Below are 20,074 nucleotides of genomic sequence, written 5' to 3' on the forward strand. Positions count from 1 at the left end.
GCACATGTGGATATCTTCAGATAATTTTGTATAGATATCCTATACAAAATTATGACCTTTTCTATTCTTGAATGCATCTTCATTGCTGCAGTTCTAGGTTCATTATGAAGTACTAATAATTCCATTTGAAGTTGTAAATGTTCAATTTCAAATTGAGGTACCGGTCCAGAGATAGGAGGTTCAACATTGTTAAGTGGCCACAGTGTCTTTCTAGGCTAGCGTATAAAAGAAAATTTCTTTTGATCATTTCCTGATTTTTGTAGTGCTATTTCATTAATGTATCTCAGTTGTTTAGTCCTTCTTTTTACCTCTTCAACTGCTATGTATCTCTGTGTACATATTGAAGTGTGCCATGGCTGAACAGTTTTGTGCCTAATAATTAGTTGCCTGTCAGATATTTCCCTTATGTTTTCCAAGTACATATGCATCTAGACAGAACTTTAAAGGATAGCATTGCGAACATAAAAAATGTGATTTGCATTGCAGGGCTATGCAAATCTTTGTGTATGCCTTCTGGGATTGTGTGCATGCTTCCTTCCAGTTCGAATAGCCCTGCCACTCCAGGAGGATGCTAGAGCTTAGCTCTAACCAGGGGTCATTTCATAGAAAAAGAGCTGGAGGAACTCATTAGCATAAATTATTAGCATATGCCACACCCCTTGGCATCACCAGAAGTGTGTCATTAGCATGACTGATTTGCATAGGTCACACCCCTGACATCACCTATCTTGGCTGTTTTGGACCTAATCCTGGCCATTCAGGGACAAATTGGGCCCAAAATGGCAAAAAGGGGCTGAAAATGGCCGAAAAGGGGCCCAAAATGGTCAGGATTGGGCCACTGCTGAGTGGGAGAGTGATCCACCACCTGTCAGAGGCCCGATCTGGGCTGTTTCGGCTCCAATCCAGGCTGAAACGGGCCCAAAATGGCTGAGTCAGGTGGGCAGGGTCACCTGACGTGACCTCTTTGAGGAACTGCTGGAACTGTGTTCCTGCACGTTACCCCTCGAAATGAGCCCTGGCTCTAACTATCTTGTGATAAAATGCGGAAAAATTCGACTATACAGAGGGACAATGATGGAAAATAATCCCCCCCAAAAGACGCAGGGCCCTGGGTATATGAGGAAGAGAGATCGTGTGAAGAAAAAACCCTCCCCATCCGAGGCCTCGGGCAAAGGAGATGGGCAAATGAGAGACGCTGGCTCGACAACCTTACAAGCTGACCGATCAGGAGTTTCAGAGGCCTCTGATCAAATCTACCTTACCCTCGCCAGCAGCACAACAGCATGGAAAAGGCGATGAGGGTCAGCTTCTCTGCGACATGCCGGGCCAAGCCGTAATACCTTCACATCGACTGTTAACAGCCTGTAGGTGGTGAGTCGATGCCTCAGATGATGGCTCAAGCACCCCTTGGTTCCCTGCTTGTGGACCAAGACCCCAGAACTGGGACTTCCCAGGCAAGTTTCCTCCCCTTCTGGCAAGCTCAGATGGCCATTCCAGGGACACTGGCTGCATCAGGAGCTATGAATATGGTGAGCGCACCATTTCCCCCCTGCTCTCTTTGGACTGCCCCCTTTGGAGTGGATGATGCAGGCTTGGAAATCAGCCAGGATGAACCTCCCACAAGTTGCAGTCCCCAACATTAACCCCCTTTCCTCTGAAATGGGAGGGAAAGGGGGGGCAGGGTCAACAGATCGTCAGCGGGCAAGTGCACTGAGTCTAGGAAAAGGCTCCGAGCTCGCAACTCCGCGTTATCCACAGCCCTGGAGTCTTCAGACTCTTCTGTCTTATCGACTCCAGAGAGAGTGCAGCCCAGACGTAAACATTTTAAAGAGTCAAATAAAAGTGCTAAGAGGGGCAGATCAGACAGAGCTAGATTCCGGTCCCCTCCTCAGCCTGCAAAACTTCGCGGATGCGCTCAGACGAGGAGCTCTCTCTCCCCAAGACAGAACTCCAGCACGGAGTTAACCCTTCAGCTACCATGACATCAGACAGAGAGGAGGGAGAGTGGTTGGGGGAGGAGTCAGATACGAGGGATAATTCAGCCAGGCTGCTCCAGCCAGAGCACTTTCAGAAGCTGCTTAAAAAGGTGGTTGCCACTTTAAATTTTTCCCAACCAAGGAAACTGCAGAAATTGCCCTGCCCACCCTGGACACTAGAGGTTTTAAAAAAAAACCACCAAAAAAGGATGTCCAGCTGTCCTTTTCCTGAGAACTTTGATGAAGTCATATATTTGGAATGGTCTGTTCTTGGCTATGGGTCTACTCTGCATTCAGTTGCAAAGGGGTTTTATTTCTTGCCTGGTGAGGCCATGGAGAATCTCAGGGTTTCCCTAGTGGATGCTCCTGTGGTTGCACTGCACTCGGGCGCAGTTCTGTCAAAAGATGGGGATAATGTATTGAAGGACCCAGTGAACAAAAGAGAATGAATCTATCCTCAAAAAATCACATGAGGCAGCTTTATTAGTAATAAGAGGTTCAGCAGTCCTGTCCAATTTCACCCGTGCAATTGTAATGGACAGATGACTTACTACAACAGTCTGCACCAAATCCACTGGCTCTAAAAAGGTCTCTGTTAAAAATAGAGAGCTGCCCAGTTTGCTTCAGATGCATTACAGGACAGCATCCAATTCTGTGCCAGAGCCCAAGCAGCAAATGTTGTAAGAAGGAACCTCTGGTTGAAACACTGAAAGGTAGGCACTTTATCTAAATCTAACCTATCCACTAAAAAATATTCTGGTTGTCTGCTCTTCGGAGAAAGAACGCTTGAAAAAATTCTGGTTGAAACCAAGGAAAAGAAGAAGCCAATGCCATCTACCTCCTCTAATAAAGAGAAGGACTACAAATCAAAATCTTTTCAGTCCTTTTGTTCCTACAGGACATCAATCAGACCCAGAGACAACAGAGAATCAAGACCTGGAAGGCAATTTACTTACCAGTCCAGATTCCAAGGGTGGCACTTCGTGAACACAAAACACTGGGACTCGAGTACTCCAAACAAAAAACCTTCAGGGGATGACGTTAACTTTTCTCCAGCGGTTGGGAAAAGACCACCACATATCGATGGGTCTTATCTGTGGTGAAGGTCAGTTACAAGATCGAATTTGTGATGCTTCCCCCACGTCGCTTCATACAGTCACCAGTACCCCTGGATTACAACCAAAGCAAACAATACAATACAGGAATACAGCACCTGCTGGGAATTGGAGCCATAGAGCCTGTCCCTTTTCAACAACATTTCCAACAGGCATATTCTATCCTCTTTTTAGTCCCCAAGAAATCAGGGGAATAGAGAGCTATTTTGAATTTAAAGGACATCAATCTCTGGGTGTCATGGCAGAAATTCAGAATGGAATCCCTGCAGTCCATTTTGCAGTCAATACAACAGCGAGATTTCCTAATGTCCCTGGACCTCAAGGAAGCCTACCTACACATTCCCATACATCCAAGTTCCAGAAAGCACCTTCATTTTGCCTTCAGGGAACAGCACTATCAGTACAAGGCTCTCCCTTTTGGACTGCAAGAGTCCACTCTCCAAGAGTGTTTACTTAAAATTGGTTAGTCTTAAAGGTGCTACTGGACTCTTTTTGATTTTACAAAGATACTGATTACCTTAGTGGCAGCCCTAAGGCAGCAGGGAATACATATCTATCTCTATTTGGATGATATCCTTTTAAGGTCACCAAACAAGAAGTGCAGCTTAGACACACAGACAGTAGTGCAGCTTCTCCAAGACCATAGGTTTCTTATAAATACGCAAAAGAGTCAAATGTTTCCATCACAAACTTTGATACATCTGGGAGCCAAGATAGACACTCTAGTAGCAAAGATCTGCTAGCCACTGGAAAGACAATTAAAAATCAAAAAACCAATTTCACCCTTACTACGTCAAAAGAAAGCAGATGTAATGATGCTGGCACAACTTCTGGGACTTCTCATATTGACAGTATACCTAGTGACATGGGCCAAGTTCCACACAAGAACACTGCGGTGGGAGAAGAAAAAAAGCATTACACTGACTACGGTATTAAAGAGCTCTCTAATATGGACATGTCTGTCAAATCTGTCTCAGGGAGTCCCCCTTTGCCTGAACAGTCAGATCATAGTCACAACAGATGCCAGCCTGTGTCAGGGACTGCCAGTTTAGATCTCAAGTAACTTCACTGCATGAGTCCAAGCAACTTCACTGCATGAGTCCAAGGATGCATGAATTAAAGCTTTAATGATAATCTAAGTGCAGCACCGTAGACATTTCTTGACTGGAATAACTGTCCCCTCCCTCTGCTAAGCATTAAAGCCTTCAAGTACAACCCATTCTACTCCTCCCCTTAACTAAGCTCTAAACTAAGCTCTAAGTTCTCATCTATGCAGCAAGAGACAGTGCAATAAACGTAAACAAAGTTGTTGTGACTAGTCTTTCAACCTTCCTCTGGACAAGTGGCCGCATCTCCCTAGCAACAGTGATAACTGCATTCTTTCTCACAGCAATGAGTGATCCAACATGTAACGTCTCTCCGGCAGGTTTCAATACACAGCATGGCACAAAAGATCAGGTCTACAGTCCAACAGTGAACCCCCCAAAGTATGGCAGGGACCACCTTGACAGCCTGAGAGGTTGGGGAGCCCACTGCCTGGACAAGGTTGTTCAATGGAAATGGTCCCAAACAGAGAGAAGGAACCTCTCTGAGTATGTACTGAGTTTACAGTAAAACAAATTCAAACATACCTGAGCTTTCAAGTCTCAAAGCAGCTTACTTGAAAAAAATATTAATTATATATCCCCTCTACCCCCCCCCCCCCCAAATTCCTAGTATTCATGGTTGGCTGCTGAATATTTTAGTTCCTACTCTGAGGATATAATGTCTTCAGTGTCCTGAGAGCCAAGGGAGGGGGAGCTCTCTAATGGCATTTTTATACTGGTGTATGAATGAGAAATGTACATAAAACAATTTTTCTTTATTTGCAAGGTGATAACTGAAAGAAATAATCTTAAAACCTTTCTTGTTAAAAATGTACATCATTTAATATAAGCCTCGCAGGTAGTCATGTTCTTACATTATTTTTTACAAATCTGTTTACAGATCCTCTTGACATTTTAAAAATGTTTTTGAAGATTCTCTAGGAGGAATAGCCGTAAATGATGCTTGGAAACAGTAGGGCAGTTCCATGGCATATCTGATTTTTTTCTTAACTTCCTAGATTGGAGGATTGTGATGAAACTGTTCCTGTCACTGCTTCTCCGACTGTGAGGACCCCTGACACTCACAAGACGCCAGGAAAGCCTAGAAGGGACTATGGATTTTGGTGTCCACGACATCTGCAGACTTCAAGCGGACAAGGCTACAAATTTTTGGGACTTGATCAGTGTGCACCTCCATGTCCAAATATGTACTTTAGTAATCATGAGCTAGATGTTGCCAAAAGCTTCATTGGGATAGTTTCCATTTTTTGTCTTTGTGCCACACTGTTCACATTCCTGACATTTTTGATTGATGTTAAACGTTTCAGGTATCCAGAGAGGCCGATAATATATTACTCAGTTTGTTGTAGTATAGTGTCTCTGGTATACTTCCTTGGGTTTGTCCTAGGTAATCGAACAGCCTGCAATAAGGGAGATGAAAAACGACAAATTGGTGAAACAGTTGTTCTTGGTTCTCAGAACAAAGGCTGCACAATAGTTTTTATGGCTTTGTATTTCTTCACCATGGCAGGAACTGTTTGGTGGGTGATCCTCACAGTTACTTGGTTCCTTGCTGCTGGACGAAAATGGAGCTGTGAAGCTATTGAACAGAAAGCAATGTGGTTTCATGCAGTTGCCTGGGGCATGCCTGGATTTCTCACTGTTATGCTTCTTGCCATGAACAAAGTGGAAGGTGACAATATTAGTGGTGTTTGTTTTGTTGGTCTCTATGACTTGGATGCTTCTCGATTCTTTGTCCTCCTGCCTCTTTGCCTTTGTGTTGTTGTTGGTCTGTCTCTCCTCTTAGCTGGCATAATTTCCCTAAATCACGTACGGCAAGTCATACAGAATGACGGCAGGAATCAAGAAAAATTAAAGAAATTCATGATTAGAATTGGTGTTTTCAGTGGCTTGTATCTCGTACCACTGGTGATGCTGTTAGGATGTTACATCTACGAGCAAGTGTACAGGAAGATCTGGGAAACTACTTGGGTCTCCGATCATTGTGATAAATTCCATATACCCTGTCCTTATCAGGTAAGGGCAAACTACTTGCAGAATTTATGGTTTAATAACAAAGATTCTTGAGGGACATTATTTCATGCGCACAATGCGAGGGCTTTGGTTGACAGCCGCAAATGTGACATTACAATTGAATGCCTTACATTGTGCATTGTAGGCCACTTGAGTCTAAACATCCTGTCATTAACAGCCTTGCTCAGATCTTGCAAATAGGAGGCTGTGTCTTCCATTTATAGGTCTCCCATTTGGTTGATGACTGAACCAAAGAATAGAAAAACCTTTAACAATTTCAATTTCTTCATTGTAACCCCAAAAAGTTCAATGAAGAAATTGAAATCATTAACGATTTTCTATTTCTTTGCTTAATCTTTAACCAAATGGGATACCTGTAATACAATATATGAAAGGAAAAATCCCCAAACCAGGTTGGATACTCTGGAGGGTGGAGTGTTTCAGGGCACACTGGAAGAGCCCCAAGTCTGCAGTTTGTAGTTTTCAGTTACAATCCCCCTTAATGAAAGAATTGGAAACCGAAATGTTTTACTCTTGTTTTTTTTAAAAAAACAAACCAAAATGCTGTGAATTTTAAATCCGTCTGCTCCCACTGAAGATAATAATTTGGAGCTAAGTCATTTTCAGGAGTGGAGCTTAAGCATGTTTTTCCTTTCACTAAATATAAGTGGTAAAATGGTGGAGATGGGTAAGCAGCAAACATGAACTATTCTTATCCAGATATTTACTGATTCTGCACACATTGGATAATGCACTTGCAATGCACTTTATCAATCGTTTGAGGTGGAATTTTTTTTTCTGCACATGAAAAAATCTGTTCCAAATGATCTATAAAGAGGATTGGAAGTACATTATCCAACGTGTGCAGAATCAGCCAGTGTGTGTGTTTTTATGGCTATGTATTTGTTTAATTTAATTTAATTTATTATATTTATATTCTGCCCTCCCTGCTTTCGCAGGCTCAGGGCGGATAACAAATACAAACATGTTTAAAAACATTTAAAAACATTAAATAATACATTTAAAAACATTTAAAAACATTAAATATAACAATTCATGCTGCCCAGTGGTTCATACATGCCTCTGTGTTTGCATAGGGGTGATGGTTTAACCCCCCCTTCACGGGGGGGGGGGCGGGCACTGCCCGGCGTTAGCCATATGCCTGGCGGAATAGCTCTGTCTTACAGGCCCGGCGAAATGCAAGCAAATCTTGCCGGGCCCTTGTCTCGCAAGACAGAGCATTCCACCAGGTCGGGGCCAGGACTGAAAAGGCCCTGGCCCTGGTCGACGCCAGGCGGGCCTCCCTAGGGCCAGGAACACTTTAAAGATGTTTTCCGCCAGAGATGTTTTCCGCCAGAGCGGAGAGTTTAGACTGCTTACGTCCTGCCTCTCTGCAATACTATATCCTAGGTGGTTTCTAATATAAAAGATAAAACAATATGCCGAATATCAATAAATATAAAATACAAAACCAGAGATCAAAGCAGCAGCAATAAAACACAGATGTTGTACCTATCTAAAATGCTCTAGGCACTCTCTTACAAAGATTTTTTCAGCAGAAATGCCTACTGTAAAATCTTTGTTTTTCATTGTAAAGTTTTATTCTCAAAGATTGAAATCATAATTCAATATATTTAGATTAGTACAGGCTTTTTAAAATAGCTAACTCGAAGTAGTTATTAAACTTCAGTTAATAAAATTCTTGAATTAATAAAAATAAGCAGGATACAGAGAGATCTGAATTCATTGTGTGTGCGTGTATATATATACTAGGGGGCTGGACAAGATGGGCAAGTAAGCACTGGTGTTAAATACTGCTTTTGTCAGGCTGTTCTACACAACAGTGGATTTATTTTGCAGTGAACAGCACCCCCTCCTCCAGAAAAATGCCCAAGACACTCTGTAGATTCTACTTCACCTAATTAACTGTAATTCATCAGTTCTATCATCTTCCATATATACTTAGACATATAACCACATTTCACTACATGGTTGCTAAAGAAATTGTCTCCTATTCTGCTTAGAATAATCAGCCATGGTTCTTCTTCCTTTGTCTGTTGTTACATCTGGAGCTGTAAATTTTGTGCCTTTTTTCTCGATGTTAAAAAGCTTTCCTTAGGCCTCCTTTAAATTATTTTTGGGAATTGTAGTTTTGTGAAAATATTTGGATAGATGCAGTATGTGGCTTTATTATTTTATCTGTCTTTACTTCTTTTCTCTTGCAGTGTAATTTCCCCCCCGCTCTGTTTAAAAAAATGTTTTTAAATCTTTTAAGCATTGGACTGAACATAAGAGGTGAACACTAAAAAATAAGCAAACACGTTTAGAGTTCTGTTGTGAATTTTCTGTTCCCCCCATCACCACTCATAGAACTACTATTTTTTTATTCTGCCCTTTTGTCAAGACGTTTGGGCTAGCATAAATGCCCTCCTCCATTTTATCCTTAAAACAACTCTGTGAAGTAGATTAGTAAGAATGAAAGAATGACTATCATATGGTCACCCTGTGAATCTCATGCCTGAGTAGGAATTTGGTCTCTCCAATCCTAGTCTGAAATGCTAACCACTGTACTTCACTAGATCTGAGCTACAGTTGCTAGGACAAATGAAAAGAAATGTGCATGATACGTATTCACTTATTTTAGTCCTGAATGTAGCAGAGCTGATGTCATAGTAAAAAGTATTGTGAAAGTGTTTGTTTTGTACCCTGAAATGTAAAGCAGGAAAACTATTTTTGTATTGTATTCTCACTGAATGGTTATTGTTTTCCAGGTGAAGATATTAAAAAGACCAGAAATAATTTTGTTTCTCATGAAATATCTGATGACCTTAATTGTTGGCATATCTCCAGTATTCTGGGTGGGAAGTAAAAAGACCTGTTCTGAATGGGCAAGCTTCTTCAACAGAAGTCGCAAGAGAGAGTAAGACTTGGTTTTTTGATTCGCAGTGATGGTGATAGTAGGAATATTCGTTATAAAACGTCTTTTACCATTAGATTTTTACTAACATGCTTTCAAAATGTGTTTTGATATGTATGATGTATATAACCATGCACATCTGGTCTCTGTTCAATATTCCTTTTGGATCTCCTCCTGAATTTGCTCCAGCAGTGCTAATAATGCAAAAACACCCTTTAAAGAATTTTGAAGTATTTTAATGTTGATAGTTCCTCTTGCAGAAGTATTGAATTACTGCTGCTGTTTAGCCCTCCCTTTCCCTGGAACAGCCTGCCATTCCTTATGTACTAGCAGCAGCTGGAACAAGGATCACTCCTTTTCTGCCTGAACATGTGACATATGGATGCTTTTAGTCAGGGAAGTAGCCATGTTTGTCTAGGCAGACATATAGATTTGAGGCTCTGAAGAAAAAACTATGAATTGTAGGGTCAAAGGGCTTATTGGTGCTGGTCTAAAAATAACAGTTGGCCAGCAAGAGAAAACTCTAGCATGAAACTTTTGAATTAGAATTCATCAGGAAGTTCGACACGATAGCCCCTAAGGCTTGGGATTCCTCACTCAAAACAAAAGTTAGCTAGTTGAACAAATGCTGAGATTCCTCAGCTATCAATGGTGTTAACTATCTTAGCAAAATTGGGGAGATTGCCAACTACTGGTATTGTAAATGGTCTCTGAACTTTTCCTATGCTTCTTCCATTTCATGCCTCTTTGACCTTTCCATTTACATTTTTTCTTCATAACCCTATGTAATTTTTTCCATCTGATTCATTTGGATTTTATTTGTGGGGTTGCATATGTGGGGTTTTAAAAATGGTTGCTGTGAGTTTAAATGCAGGCCTCTGAGGAAAGAAACGGGGAATGAATGGGTGAATGCAGTCTGCTCTGATTGGATGGTAGCTGTACCCTGGGCGGGGGTGGTGGTGGTGGTGGTTGAGTCAGATTGCTGAGGGAAGAAGTTTTAAGTCATTTTTTTTATATCTCAGAGAGTGTTCATTCTGGTTCATTCAGACAAACTATGTGTGATCCCAAGTCAGCCTTTGTATAACTCAGAATAAAGATTTTGGCTGTATGGGCGCCTGAGAGGCTAATTCTCTCTAAGTCAGGTAAACTGTGTACACCTGACTCAGATTGTGTATATCTGAGAGATTAATCTGTCTGGATCAGGCAAGCTGTGTGGAAAGGCCTGAGAGAAAGATCCTTTCCCCCCTCACAACTACCCTCCTGTGCTGTTGAACTACCATATATAACAAGCCTTCCTGTTTCAAGTTAAACTGGATGCCTTTGGTGGCAGCAAAAACCTTTCGAGGGAGTCATGGAGGCAGCAATATAAAGGTCACAAAGACACAAAAGGGAAGTTATTCTTAAGGTAAAAGCTTAGGTAAAGTAGAGAATTCCTGAAACACAGTGTGAGTGGAAATAAAGAGTTTTGGCTGTTACTATAGCCCCCCTAAGAGATAAGTTTAAGGCTAAGTAAGGAGGAGCTAGATTAGAGGTCCAAAAGCAAGGGTTTAAAAAAGGTTATAAATATTAAAAGGTCAATAAAAACAAAAAGCCGAATCATTACACTTCATATATCTGCCTAGTGACACACACTTGTGTCTCTAGTCTGTGAAAGTTTATGCTAGAATAGAATCTAGTTAACCTTTAAACTGTCATGAGCTCCCTATTTATTTTAACTAGGTTTAAGGAATCCCTTGTAATCACTCAGCTTCTTTTTTGGTAAAGTAGTCTTTTCTTCTCTTGCAAGACACTGAGCTGTTTAATCTGTAGCAGCGTGGCTGTGGCTCAGTAAAATATCTGAGTGTACATTTAGTTAGATGGCTTCTTATTTTTAGCTGTAGGCTGCTGTTTTCTCTTTTTCTTCCCAAAGCTTAGAGGTGGAAATTGATAAGAGCACCATTTAACATTTTGTATTCTGCAAGACCAGAAGCAGACAAGAGGCCTTTAGATCAGGGCCTGTAACATTTTCTCTCTCCCCTTCCTGTTTCCTTTTTAAAAATGTACCGCCATGGTAAAGAATCTTGGTGAATTTGAACGTTTCCGCACTGTTTTGTGTTGTTTTGCTTGATCCTAAAAAGAAGGTATCACATTGATTTTGTAATCTTTCTTTGGGGTGAACATTGCTGCTTGCAGTCCTAAATCTATTGTATCCAAGATTTTTTTTTTGCAGTCTACATAATTTGTATCAATTAATTATGGCATAATTTTCTGAGACTTTTCTGGATTATGTGTTCAACTCCACCATTTTGTAGACAACTAAATATTTTTGAAGATTCTGTTTTTTTTTAAATTATTTTCTTTGGATGATTGTTTCCTGGAATTTCTTACATAGGGAACATTCTACTCAGTTTCAACTCCCTTACTGAATATTCTTTATGCGTTTATAAGTAAACTATTTGTAGCCTCCATTTTCTTATTTTTCCATGACCATCCTGGATTCTTAATGTGGTTTTTATATTCCTGGATTCCTTCAGACCTCTCAGTTTCTAAGCTTTCCTCAGTCTGCATTCCTTAACAGTGAACATACAGATTCCATTCCTTATCCTCTCCTTTTCCACTCCTGTATAGATATTTCATATGGTTTTACTTAATGGGCTTTACTTAATGGATTTTTACCTAAATGATTTACTGTACAGATATATAACCCTTTCTTACTTTATGTCCACTTTACTTACACACCCACACCTTTATGTAACTTTAACTATTTTTACATATTGCTGTTCTGTTATACTTTTCAAAAAAAATTTACAAGCACCCTGTCATTGACTGAGCTGACGTGATACCATGTGATAGTTCTGAATGGTTAGAGTAAATGTCTGATTTGTACAAATTTTGGCAGTCTGTACAGATTCTGTGAAGGAAGTAAGAGGATAGTTTTGATTGGGTGGGGAAACATTTTGTGACAGGAACAGCTGTATGTGGCATAGGCAGGCATCAAGACTGAGGATTAGGAAACAAGTCTATGGAGGGCTAATGAGAGGGCTTCCTTAATACAGGGAGGAGCAGAGTAGGTAATGGCTGGAGCAAAGAAACTGAAGTTCAGGCCTTAGGAAACAAGGGATGGAAGGGAAAGAAGAAGTTAATGAGAAAGTGGGGCTGTGAGAAAATGACACATGACCTATGGGCAGAGGGGTTCTTTTTTGTTTGTAAGAGAAGAGGAGGACAGAGACGGGAGACTGAGGTTTGGTGGGCATAGCGTTAAGATGCCTGAGGAGCAGGATTCTGAGGAAAGCAAAAAGGAAGAAAGGCAAAAACATTTCCTATAAAGTTAGGAAAGTCACTGCTGCAGGATATGGTGATGGCCATTCATTTAGATGGCTCTTGTTGACACAAACTCATAAAGGAGAAATTTATTAACAGCTACTAGTCATGGCAGATAAATGGAAACTTCATGTTCAGAGGATGTATATATTTGAGTCAGTTGTAAGGGGTGAGAATGGCTGATGCTTTTGTGCTTGTAAAATGAGCAGACAAGCTGGATTAGGTTCATGATCCACCATAACAGCCAATAAGGTACCACAGGGAAGCCCACAAACAGAGTCCAGAGACAAACAGCCCTCACCTACTCTCCATGTAACAGTCAGAGATAAAATACATCTGAACCTGGAGGTCCTATTCAGCTGCTACAACTAATAATCAACAAGAGACCTGTCCTGCCCCCTTTAAAATTCATCTAATGCAGTGTTCATCACCCTGGCTCATGACACTGAGTTCCATAGATGCTTCCTGGAGGCCACTGTTAGAATAGAATGCTGTATTAGATTGTGTTTTGTTTGATCTTACGGGACTTTTACGTTCTTACATGTTCTTAGGATTTAAAGAAAATGAGGTGCAAGTAGGGATCTGATGGACAGGGAGGAAATATAGCTGGAGAAACATGCCATAGTGTTTGGCGAGCTTGTGTGCTCTGGGCAGCAAAAGAGGGAAAAACAAAGGGGTTTGGGTCAGAGAAAGCTGCAGAAGCTGTAGGGGAGGACTAAATTTCACGTATTTTATAAATTAACAGGAATCTGGCCATATTAACAAAGGGTTAAGCTGGTTCCAAGGGCCAGATCCGGCAGAAAAGTTACCTGCCGTGATGGAGCCACCAGCCCAATCTGAACCATCCAGCTTCAGTTTCAAGGGCTAGATCTGGCAGCAAAGTCATCTGCCACGATGAAGCTGCCAGCCCAGTTTGAACCATCAGTTTGATTTTGAGGGCTGGATCTGGCAGCAAAGTTACCTGCTGCAATCAGCCCACTTCCAACTGTCAGACCCAATTCTGAGGGTCAGATCTTTGGATCTGACTGCTGGTTACGACTAATTCCCATCGGATGCACATCAGATGACGAGTGATTCTCCTCCTGCAGGAAGCATCACTTACTGCAGGGGTGGGCAATTGTTATGGCTCGGGGGCCACTTTGTGGGAGCGGAGGTTAGCGGAGGGCCGTACCTTTTAAAATGATTGCATTCATTAGTTAACTTTGCATTTCAGAAAAGGTATAAATTGTATCATAAAAATCAATAAATATAAATTAAATAAAATAGTGGTAGTTTTATTCAATTTATTTATTGTGCTAATTTCATATTATCTATAGCTGCAAGCACATTAAATTTTAGAATCAGTTTAATGAGACTGCCTTGGCGGGCCACAAAAAACTCTGTAGCGGGCCGCATGTGGCCCGTGGGCCGCAATTTGCCCACCCCTGACTTACTGGATCCAACTCATTTGGAACGTCCTGCTTGCTTAAAAGCCTACGCTTCAGTGCATAGTATGTTGGACATGGGTCTGAGATCAAATTCCAGCTCAGAAACAGGTTCATTGAACTGGGCCAATCTCTGTCTCTTAGCTTCCCCCTAATTGATTTCACACCATACCTAAGAGATTGAAGAAATATGTCTTTTTTAAATATGACTGGCAGACCAATGCATTCATCTCAGGCTATGGGGAAAAATAGGATTATTAATTACCCAACTCTTGGATCCTTGGGAAGATTACAAATAAGATTGCAAAGCACTTTGCATATTAGTATTGTGTAAGTGAAGAATTAGTAGACTTACTCATATAAATTAGATAAGGCACAGCCTGGCATTATTTAAAATCACTGGGGTTTTGGCATTGTTTTCTGGTCTTAATGTTATCAGAATAACTTCTAAATAATTGACACCTTTTTTCCTCCCCAGCCCAATAAGTGAAAGCAGAAGAGTGCTGCAAGAGTCGTGTGAATATTTCTTAAAGCACAATTCGAAAGTTAAGCATAAGAAGAAGCACTACAAATCCAGCTCTCATAAACTGAAGGTGATCTCAAAGTCTATGGGGACCAGCACAAGTGTTACAACCAATCACGGAACTTCTGCCATGGCAATTGCAAACCATGATTATTTAAGCCAAGAGACTTTTACCGAAATCAAGAGTTGTCCAGAAACATCTGGGAGAGAAATGGAAACAGATGGGGTGCCCTGCCAGAAATTGGAGGAAGGATTTGCCTGCAGTGAACAGAGTGCATTGCAAATATCATCTGGCTCTAAAGTGGGTTTGGAACAGATGGAAAAGAGAGGGAAAGCAGACAACACACAAGATATGGCCAGCTTATATGAAAGCGTGAATAAGATGCTTGAAGGAAGGTCAGGCTCTCTTCATTTTCTTATTTTTTTTTAACTTGTTCTCCTTTTCTTTAAAAAGATGCCTATATTATACTTAAAAATAACAGCAAAGAGAGAATAAATCTTTCAAGAAACATATTTATCTCCCATGAAAATATATCTTCTGTGCAAGGGGTGGTGGTTACATTGACCTGTTGACAGCATTTTTCGTAATGAGACATGCACCCAATGAAAACTGACGATCAAGTACAGTGGTTTGGAGAGTTGACAGGCAATGGCCAGTGTTTGTCCAGTATGAAACTGCAGTAAAGTGTTTGATCGGGGACAAAATGGAAGACCTGGCAGTGTGATGTCTGGGTCCTGTTAGATTGTTAAGCAGCAATTCTGAAGCCATTGTGACAGTTTGAACAGTCTTGTTGGATTTGGATATGAGAGACCTGCTTGGTCTTGCCGTAGTGACTCCGTATCTCTTTGCCTCAGTTACACTTCTTTAAAATGAGACACGTCTCAAAAGTTCTAGTGAGCGTAAATAGCGTAAATATTGACAAAATGCATTGTATGCTAAAATGCTTGTTTAAATTATGAAAATACAAGCTACAAAGTTTGTATTGATGTGGCAAATCAATAGCTTTTTATGGCCGAACCTTATCAACCTGAGGCAGTTCAAACTGTCGTAATGGCTTCAGAATTGCTGCTTAACAATCTAACTGGACCTAGCGATTTAAAATATCTTAATTTAGTTTAATGCTGCTTCTTTTGATTGACTCAATGTAGAACATTTCTTTTTATGTACATATAGGACAACTCCTAAAAGTGACATCATTGAAAGTCTTCCACTCCAAGTCAGTCATCCACCCCCTGATGTTTCCCAGCCAGAGACTACCAGGGGTTCAGTCTTGCTGCTTCCCCATTCATCTTCTGATTCCAGAAAAGCTCCAGAGTCTGGTAACAGTTCAAATGGTTAAAAAAAAAGTGGAAATGTTACAGGGATACCTTCAGTTCCTGAAACTGATTCTGTGTTACACTGGAAATGACTATTGCATTGTGCCTTGTGAGTTAGCATGATGCTCTTGTTTGCACTTCAGGAAAAGCAAAATGTGTATTGTGAGGATGCCTAGCAATAGCTTCCTATTTAAACTCTACAAGTGACTAGTAAGCTTAAGACAAAATATGAGCAATAGGTATTTTTTTACCACTTTACAGGTATTACATCAAACTCTTTTAACGTAATGAGGGGAAGGGTTCAAAATATTGAAAAGTATGGGCAAAATTAATTTGTTTCAGCTTCTCCTGCTAGCAGTATTTTTATTGTTTAAATAATCTTTCTCGCAAACTGCTCTGTTGCACAGGGAAAAACTTGGTTTTTAAAAGTGAGAGTTGTGTGCTGTGACAAAATAATGGGACTTTCCCTGTGCAGGCAACTCCTACAGCTGAGATGTTATCCTTTGCCTGTTTGCCTGTCTTCCAGTCAGCTATCTCTAAATTGAGGGGATCCCTAATCCTTTCCTGTTACTTAATAAGATTACTGATTATTTGCACAATGCCTTCTGTTGGCACAAAGAGCCATGGGATGTTGCTGAGAAAGGCACCCTCTGTGTGCTCTTGGCAGAATTGTGCAGCTGTCTATACATGCTAGGTAGCTTACAATAGCTATATTGCAGCAAGTACACTGGGCATCATTGGTGCAGATGTTTCTGTCAAGTTTTTGGTTTGGATCTAGGCTGTGATGCCATTTCTGAAAGAATTTTTTTAAGCATTTGTGAAATGCTCATGTTTCTGGACCATTAGTAATGCTTTAAGGTAGCCTACACACTGAAATGAAAAGGGATGTTGGAAAAAGCTATTTTTGTACAACTTTTAGCACATTACTACTGTTTCTCTTGCACTACAGAAGGTGTATTTCATGCTAGTACATACCTCAATCCTTTCTTTTTTTGCTAGTGATGTCATGGGATGGGGGAGGGAAGAGAGGTGAATAAGCTTGTGTTCAGCAGTTATAAGCAATAACATGGTATGTACTTGGCTTCAGCACTGACATTTTCATTCTGGTACCTTCAAATTGATTCCTGAACACATGCGTACATGGGCATTGCATTCCATCCTTCTTTGCATGCCATCCATTTTCTGTCCATGCATAGAATATACTTTGATAGACAGTATACTGACCATGGTACCTGAAAGCTAACTTTTGTGGGCTTCAGGTTTTACTCTAAACCTTAAGGACCTCAGTTTTCATTTTTATAAGCAGTGTTGTATTGTTATGGATGGAGGACTGAGTCTTTCTAGAACATGGGAGACAAGCGTGCGATTTGTCAGAGGTCATGCAATCCTGATTTTTCTATTTTATTCATTTCAAATCTCATTATTTCTAAGCCTGTTACTTGATTTTAAATATTTGAGGCCTTTGAATACAATATTTGTTTTGAAATACTAATAGATTAAATAAGGTTCTTCCACCATGTACAAAAGCCATGTAGGATGGGGCCTGTATTAGGAAGAAGAACCAGCTGAGACTGAGTTCTGGCAGGAACCAACCCACTGGCTCCAGTGGGTTGGTCCCACTGGCTGGAACCAACCCACTAGATCCAGTGGTACCATATGGATTCGTTCTGGCCTTGTAGGTAGTTACATAAATTAAGAATTTGGACTAACTATAAAGCAAGTCTTTTCCTCACTTTCATCACCAAGAGGACACTGTCAAGTCTCAGACTCATTTCTTTTTAAATTCAATTGTGTTGCAGTTATCAGGGTATGTTGCTTATTTCAACACTGTCCATAGTTTTGGCCAATAGCTTTCTGCTATGCAGTTTTGAAGCATGGGGCCAACTGCCCTCCCAGTAAGGAAAAATGGACATGTGCTCAATATGGCTGAAGAAACTTCTCAGGGCACATCCAGTGAAATCAGAATTTGTAATGGCAATAAAGCTGGATCATGTTATCCAGCTGCGCTTCCTGAGGTTTTTCAGTTCAGTTGAATGACAGCAACAGAATTCAGGAGTCGCCAATACCCTATTAGTCAGGGGATGTTTATATAATTTGCCTCTGTGACTTTGAATCAGGTGGGGATCCACATTTCCTACAGTGCTGAACAAGTTGCTTGCATTTCAGTGAAACTAAAGAAGTAGAGAGATGGGATGTAGTACTACAAGTACTTCTTCCTCTGTACAGCTTTCTTTGCAAAGATAGAGGGAGTCATGTACATTTTTTCTCCCATCTTCCTTTACAATTTATTCCTTTCAGGGTTGGTGCAGGTCAGTTGTGCCCTCTTATTAGGGGGGAGGCACAGATAATACTACTTTATTCCAGAAAGATACTTTCCACAATTTGCACAGGGTGATTTACCCTCATATCAACAGCAGTATAGGTATGAACCCTATGTATTATTTTATAAATCTATTTTGATGAATTATGAGCCAAAATGTAGTGATTAATGCGGCAAAATGATCATGTAACATGACTTTTAGAATAATTATATTATACTCACTTTAGAAAAAAACTATTATGAAAACCCAGTCAAAATTAATGCTTTGTACTCCTCTTTCCTGATACATACTACATAACCTATTTCTCTGTGTGTGTGTTTTTAGCATTAAAACCAGTGCTTGCTCTCTTGGGAGAGCAGCCCTTCAGTAGTCCCACGCTTTCATGTGGACAGTTCTGTTGGGTAGATATTACTGAGATTTAGGAATGCTTGTACACAACCATCAGTTTGGCTCATCTTCTGATTGCCAGGAGCAACTAAGGAATCAGTTGTTCTAAGGGCTATTCACTGTTTGTACCACTTCAGCACAAATAGGAAACTTCTCATTGTGTTCTAACCGTGCCAGCACTCAGGGAGAAGCTTTGAGAGGGAGAAGAGAAGCAGACATTCAATCCTCCCCAGTTGATATGAGCAGATGATTAGCAAGGAGATAAGATGCCAGTTGCTTTTCTCTGCCTTCACTCCGAAGTTGTGTAGGGGAGGGGGAGCCATTGGCATCTTCTCTCCTTGCTTGCAGGTTTTTCTCTGCCTCTGCTAAAACTGGGGGTGGATCAGAAGCCACCTCCCTACTGATCCCCCATCCACTGGGAGTCAACTTTGTTTCTTCCCTGAAACTTTCCTATGTTCCAGTGTGGCAAGGCTAGGATATAAGGAAGTGGCGGAAGATCAGAAGCAGCCTCCCATCTGATTCCTTTGAGCAGCTGAAGAGTCGGCTTCTGATTAACAGACCAGTGGCAAACCGGTTCAGCAGCTGCTGGAACTGTTCAGTGCAAGGTGAACATAACCTTGATCTGCTCATTATCTGATCTTGAGTGCTGAACAGGATATGTTTAACTGCTGAGCAGGTTTGCTTCAAAATTTGCAGCATCCTTAAATGATATAAGAGTAATCTGATTAGTTCCTTATTCTGTGAGACTGATGCATTTATGACTGTTCTGCAACTTGGTATATTTATTACAGTAACAGAATTTAAACTAGCATGCCCAATTTGACAGTATGCCGCACCTGTTTCCCTCTTTGTTCTTCATTATTGGGCTATGTTTTGAACACTGAATTAAAACTACTTCAAAGAAAAATTAAATAACTACCAAGTAACTGAGGAAGGTGGTTTCGACAGACCAAAATTTCATCCATGGTATGTTGAATTTTGAATTATGTATTATGTTGTATTATGTTTCTGCATTTTATAACTTAATGCCTTAAAGATTATTGGTGTTGGTTGTTGTGGGTTTTCCGGGCTGTATTGCTGTGGTCTTGGCATTGTAGTTCCTGACGTTTCGCCAGCAGCTGTGGCTGGCATCTTCAGAGGTGTAGCACCAAAAGGCAGAGATCTCTCAGTGTCACAGTGTGGAAAAGATGTTGGCAGGTCATTTATATCTACTCAGGAGGGGTGGGGTTGAGCTGAGTCATCCTGTAAGAGTTTCCCTCCTGAGTAGATATAAATGACCTGCCAACATCTTTTCCACACTGTGACACTGAGAGATCTCTGTCTTTTGGTGCTACACCTCTGAAGATGCCAGCCACAGCTGCTGGTGAAACGTCAGGAACTACAATGCCAAGACCACGGCAATACAGCCCGGAAAACCCACAACAACCATCGTTCTCCGGCCGTGAAAGCCTTCGACAATACATTATTGGTGTTCTTTCTTGGTGCTTATTTTCAACACACAATAGCATGTATTGAACCTTAGGCAAGAGGAAGTTCCTCCATCCTAAGGATCCTTCTGCCTACTTGTTGCTCTTCTGTTGGAGGAAGAGCCACTTAAGTTGGATGAAGGCTCCAATTTTTGTTTGGTGGTGTAGTAGAATATGCCTTGCAGTAATTGGGAAGATGCTGGAAATGT

General features: G+C 40.9%; 1 protein-coding gene across 4 annotated transcripts in view; it reads left to right on the forward strand.

Moving 5' to 3' along the window:
- Positions 1-19,532, forward strand: part of FZD6 (frizzled class receptor 6) — a 32,748-nt gene extending 13,216 nt beyond the window's left edge. For all 4 annotated transcript variants that reach the window (XM_054984997.1, XM_054984994.1, XM_054984995.1 and 1 more), the window contains 4 exons: positions 5,196-6,213; positions 8,982-9,130; positions 14,330-14,770; positions 15,549-19,532. In XM_054984997.1, the coding sequence (XP_054840972.1) occupies positions 5,196-6,213; positions 8,982-9,130; positions 14,330-14,770; positions 15,549-15,714 (1,774 nt within the window). In that variant the 3' untranslated portion in view covers positions 15,715-19,532. The remainder of the gene's footprint in view (positions 1-5,195; positions 6,214-8,981; positions 9,131-14,329; positions 14,771-15,548) is intronic.
- The last annotated feature ends 542 nt before the right edge of the window (positions 19,533-20,074 follow it).

This window comes from Eublepharis macularius, chromosome 7, assembly GCF_028583425.1.
Source record: "Eublepharis macularius isolate TG4126 chromosome 7, MPM_Emac_v1.0, whole genome shotgun sequence".
NCBI classification, from domain to species: Eukaryota; Metazoa; Chordata; class Lepidosauria; order Squamata; family Eublepharidae; genus Eublepharis; species Eublepharis macularius.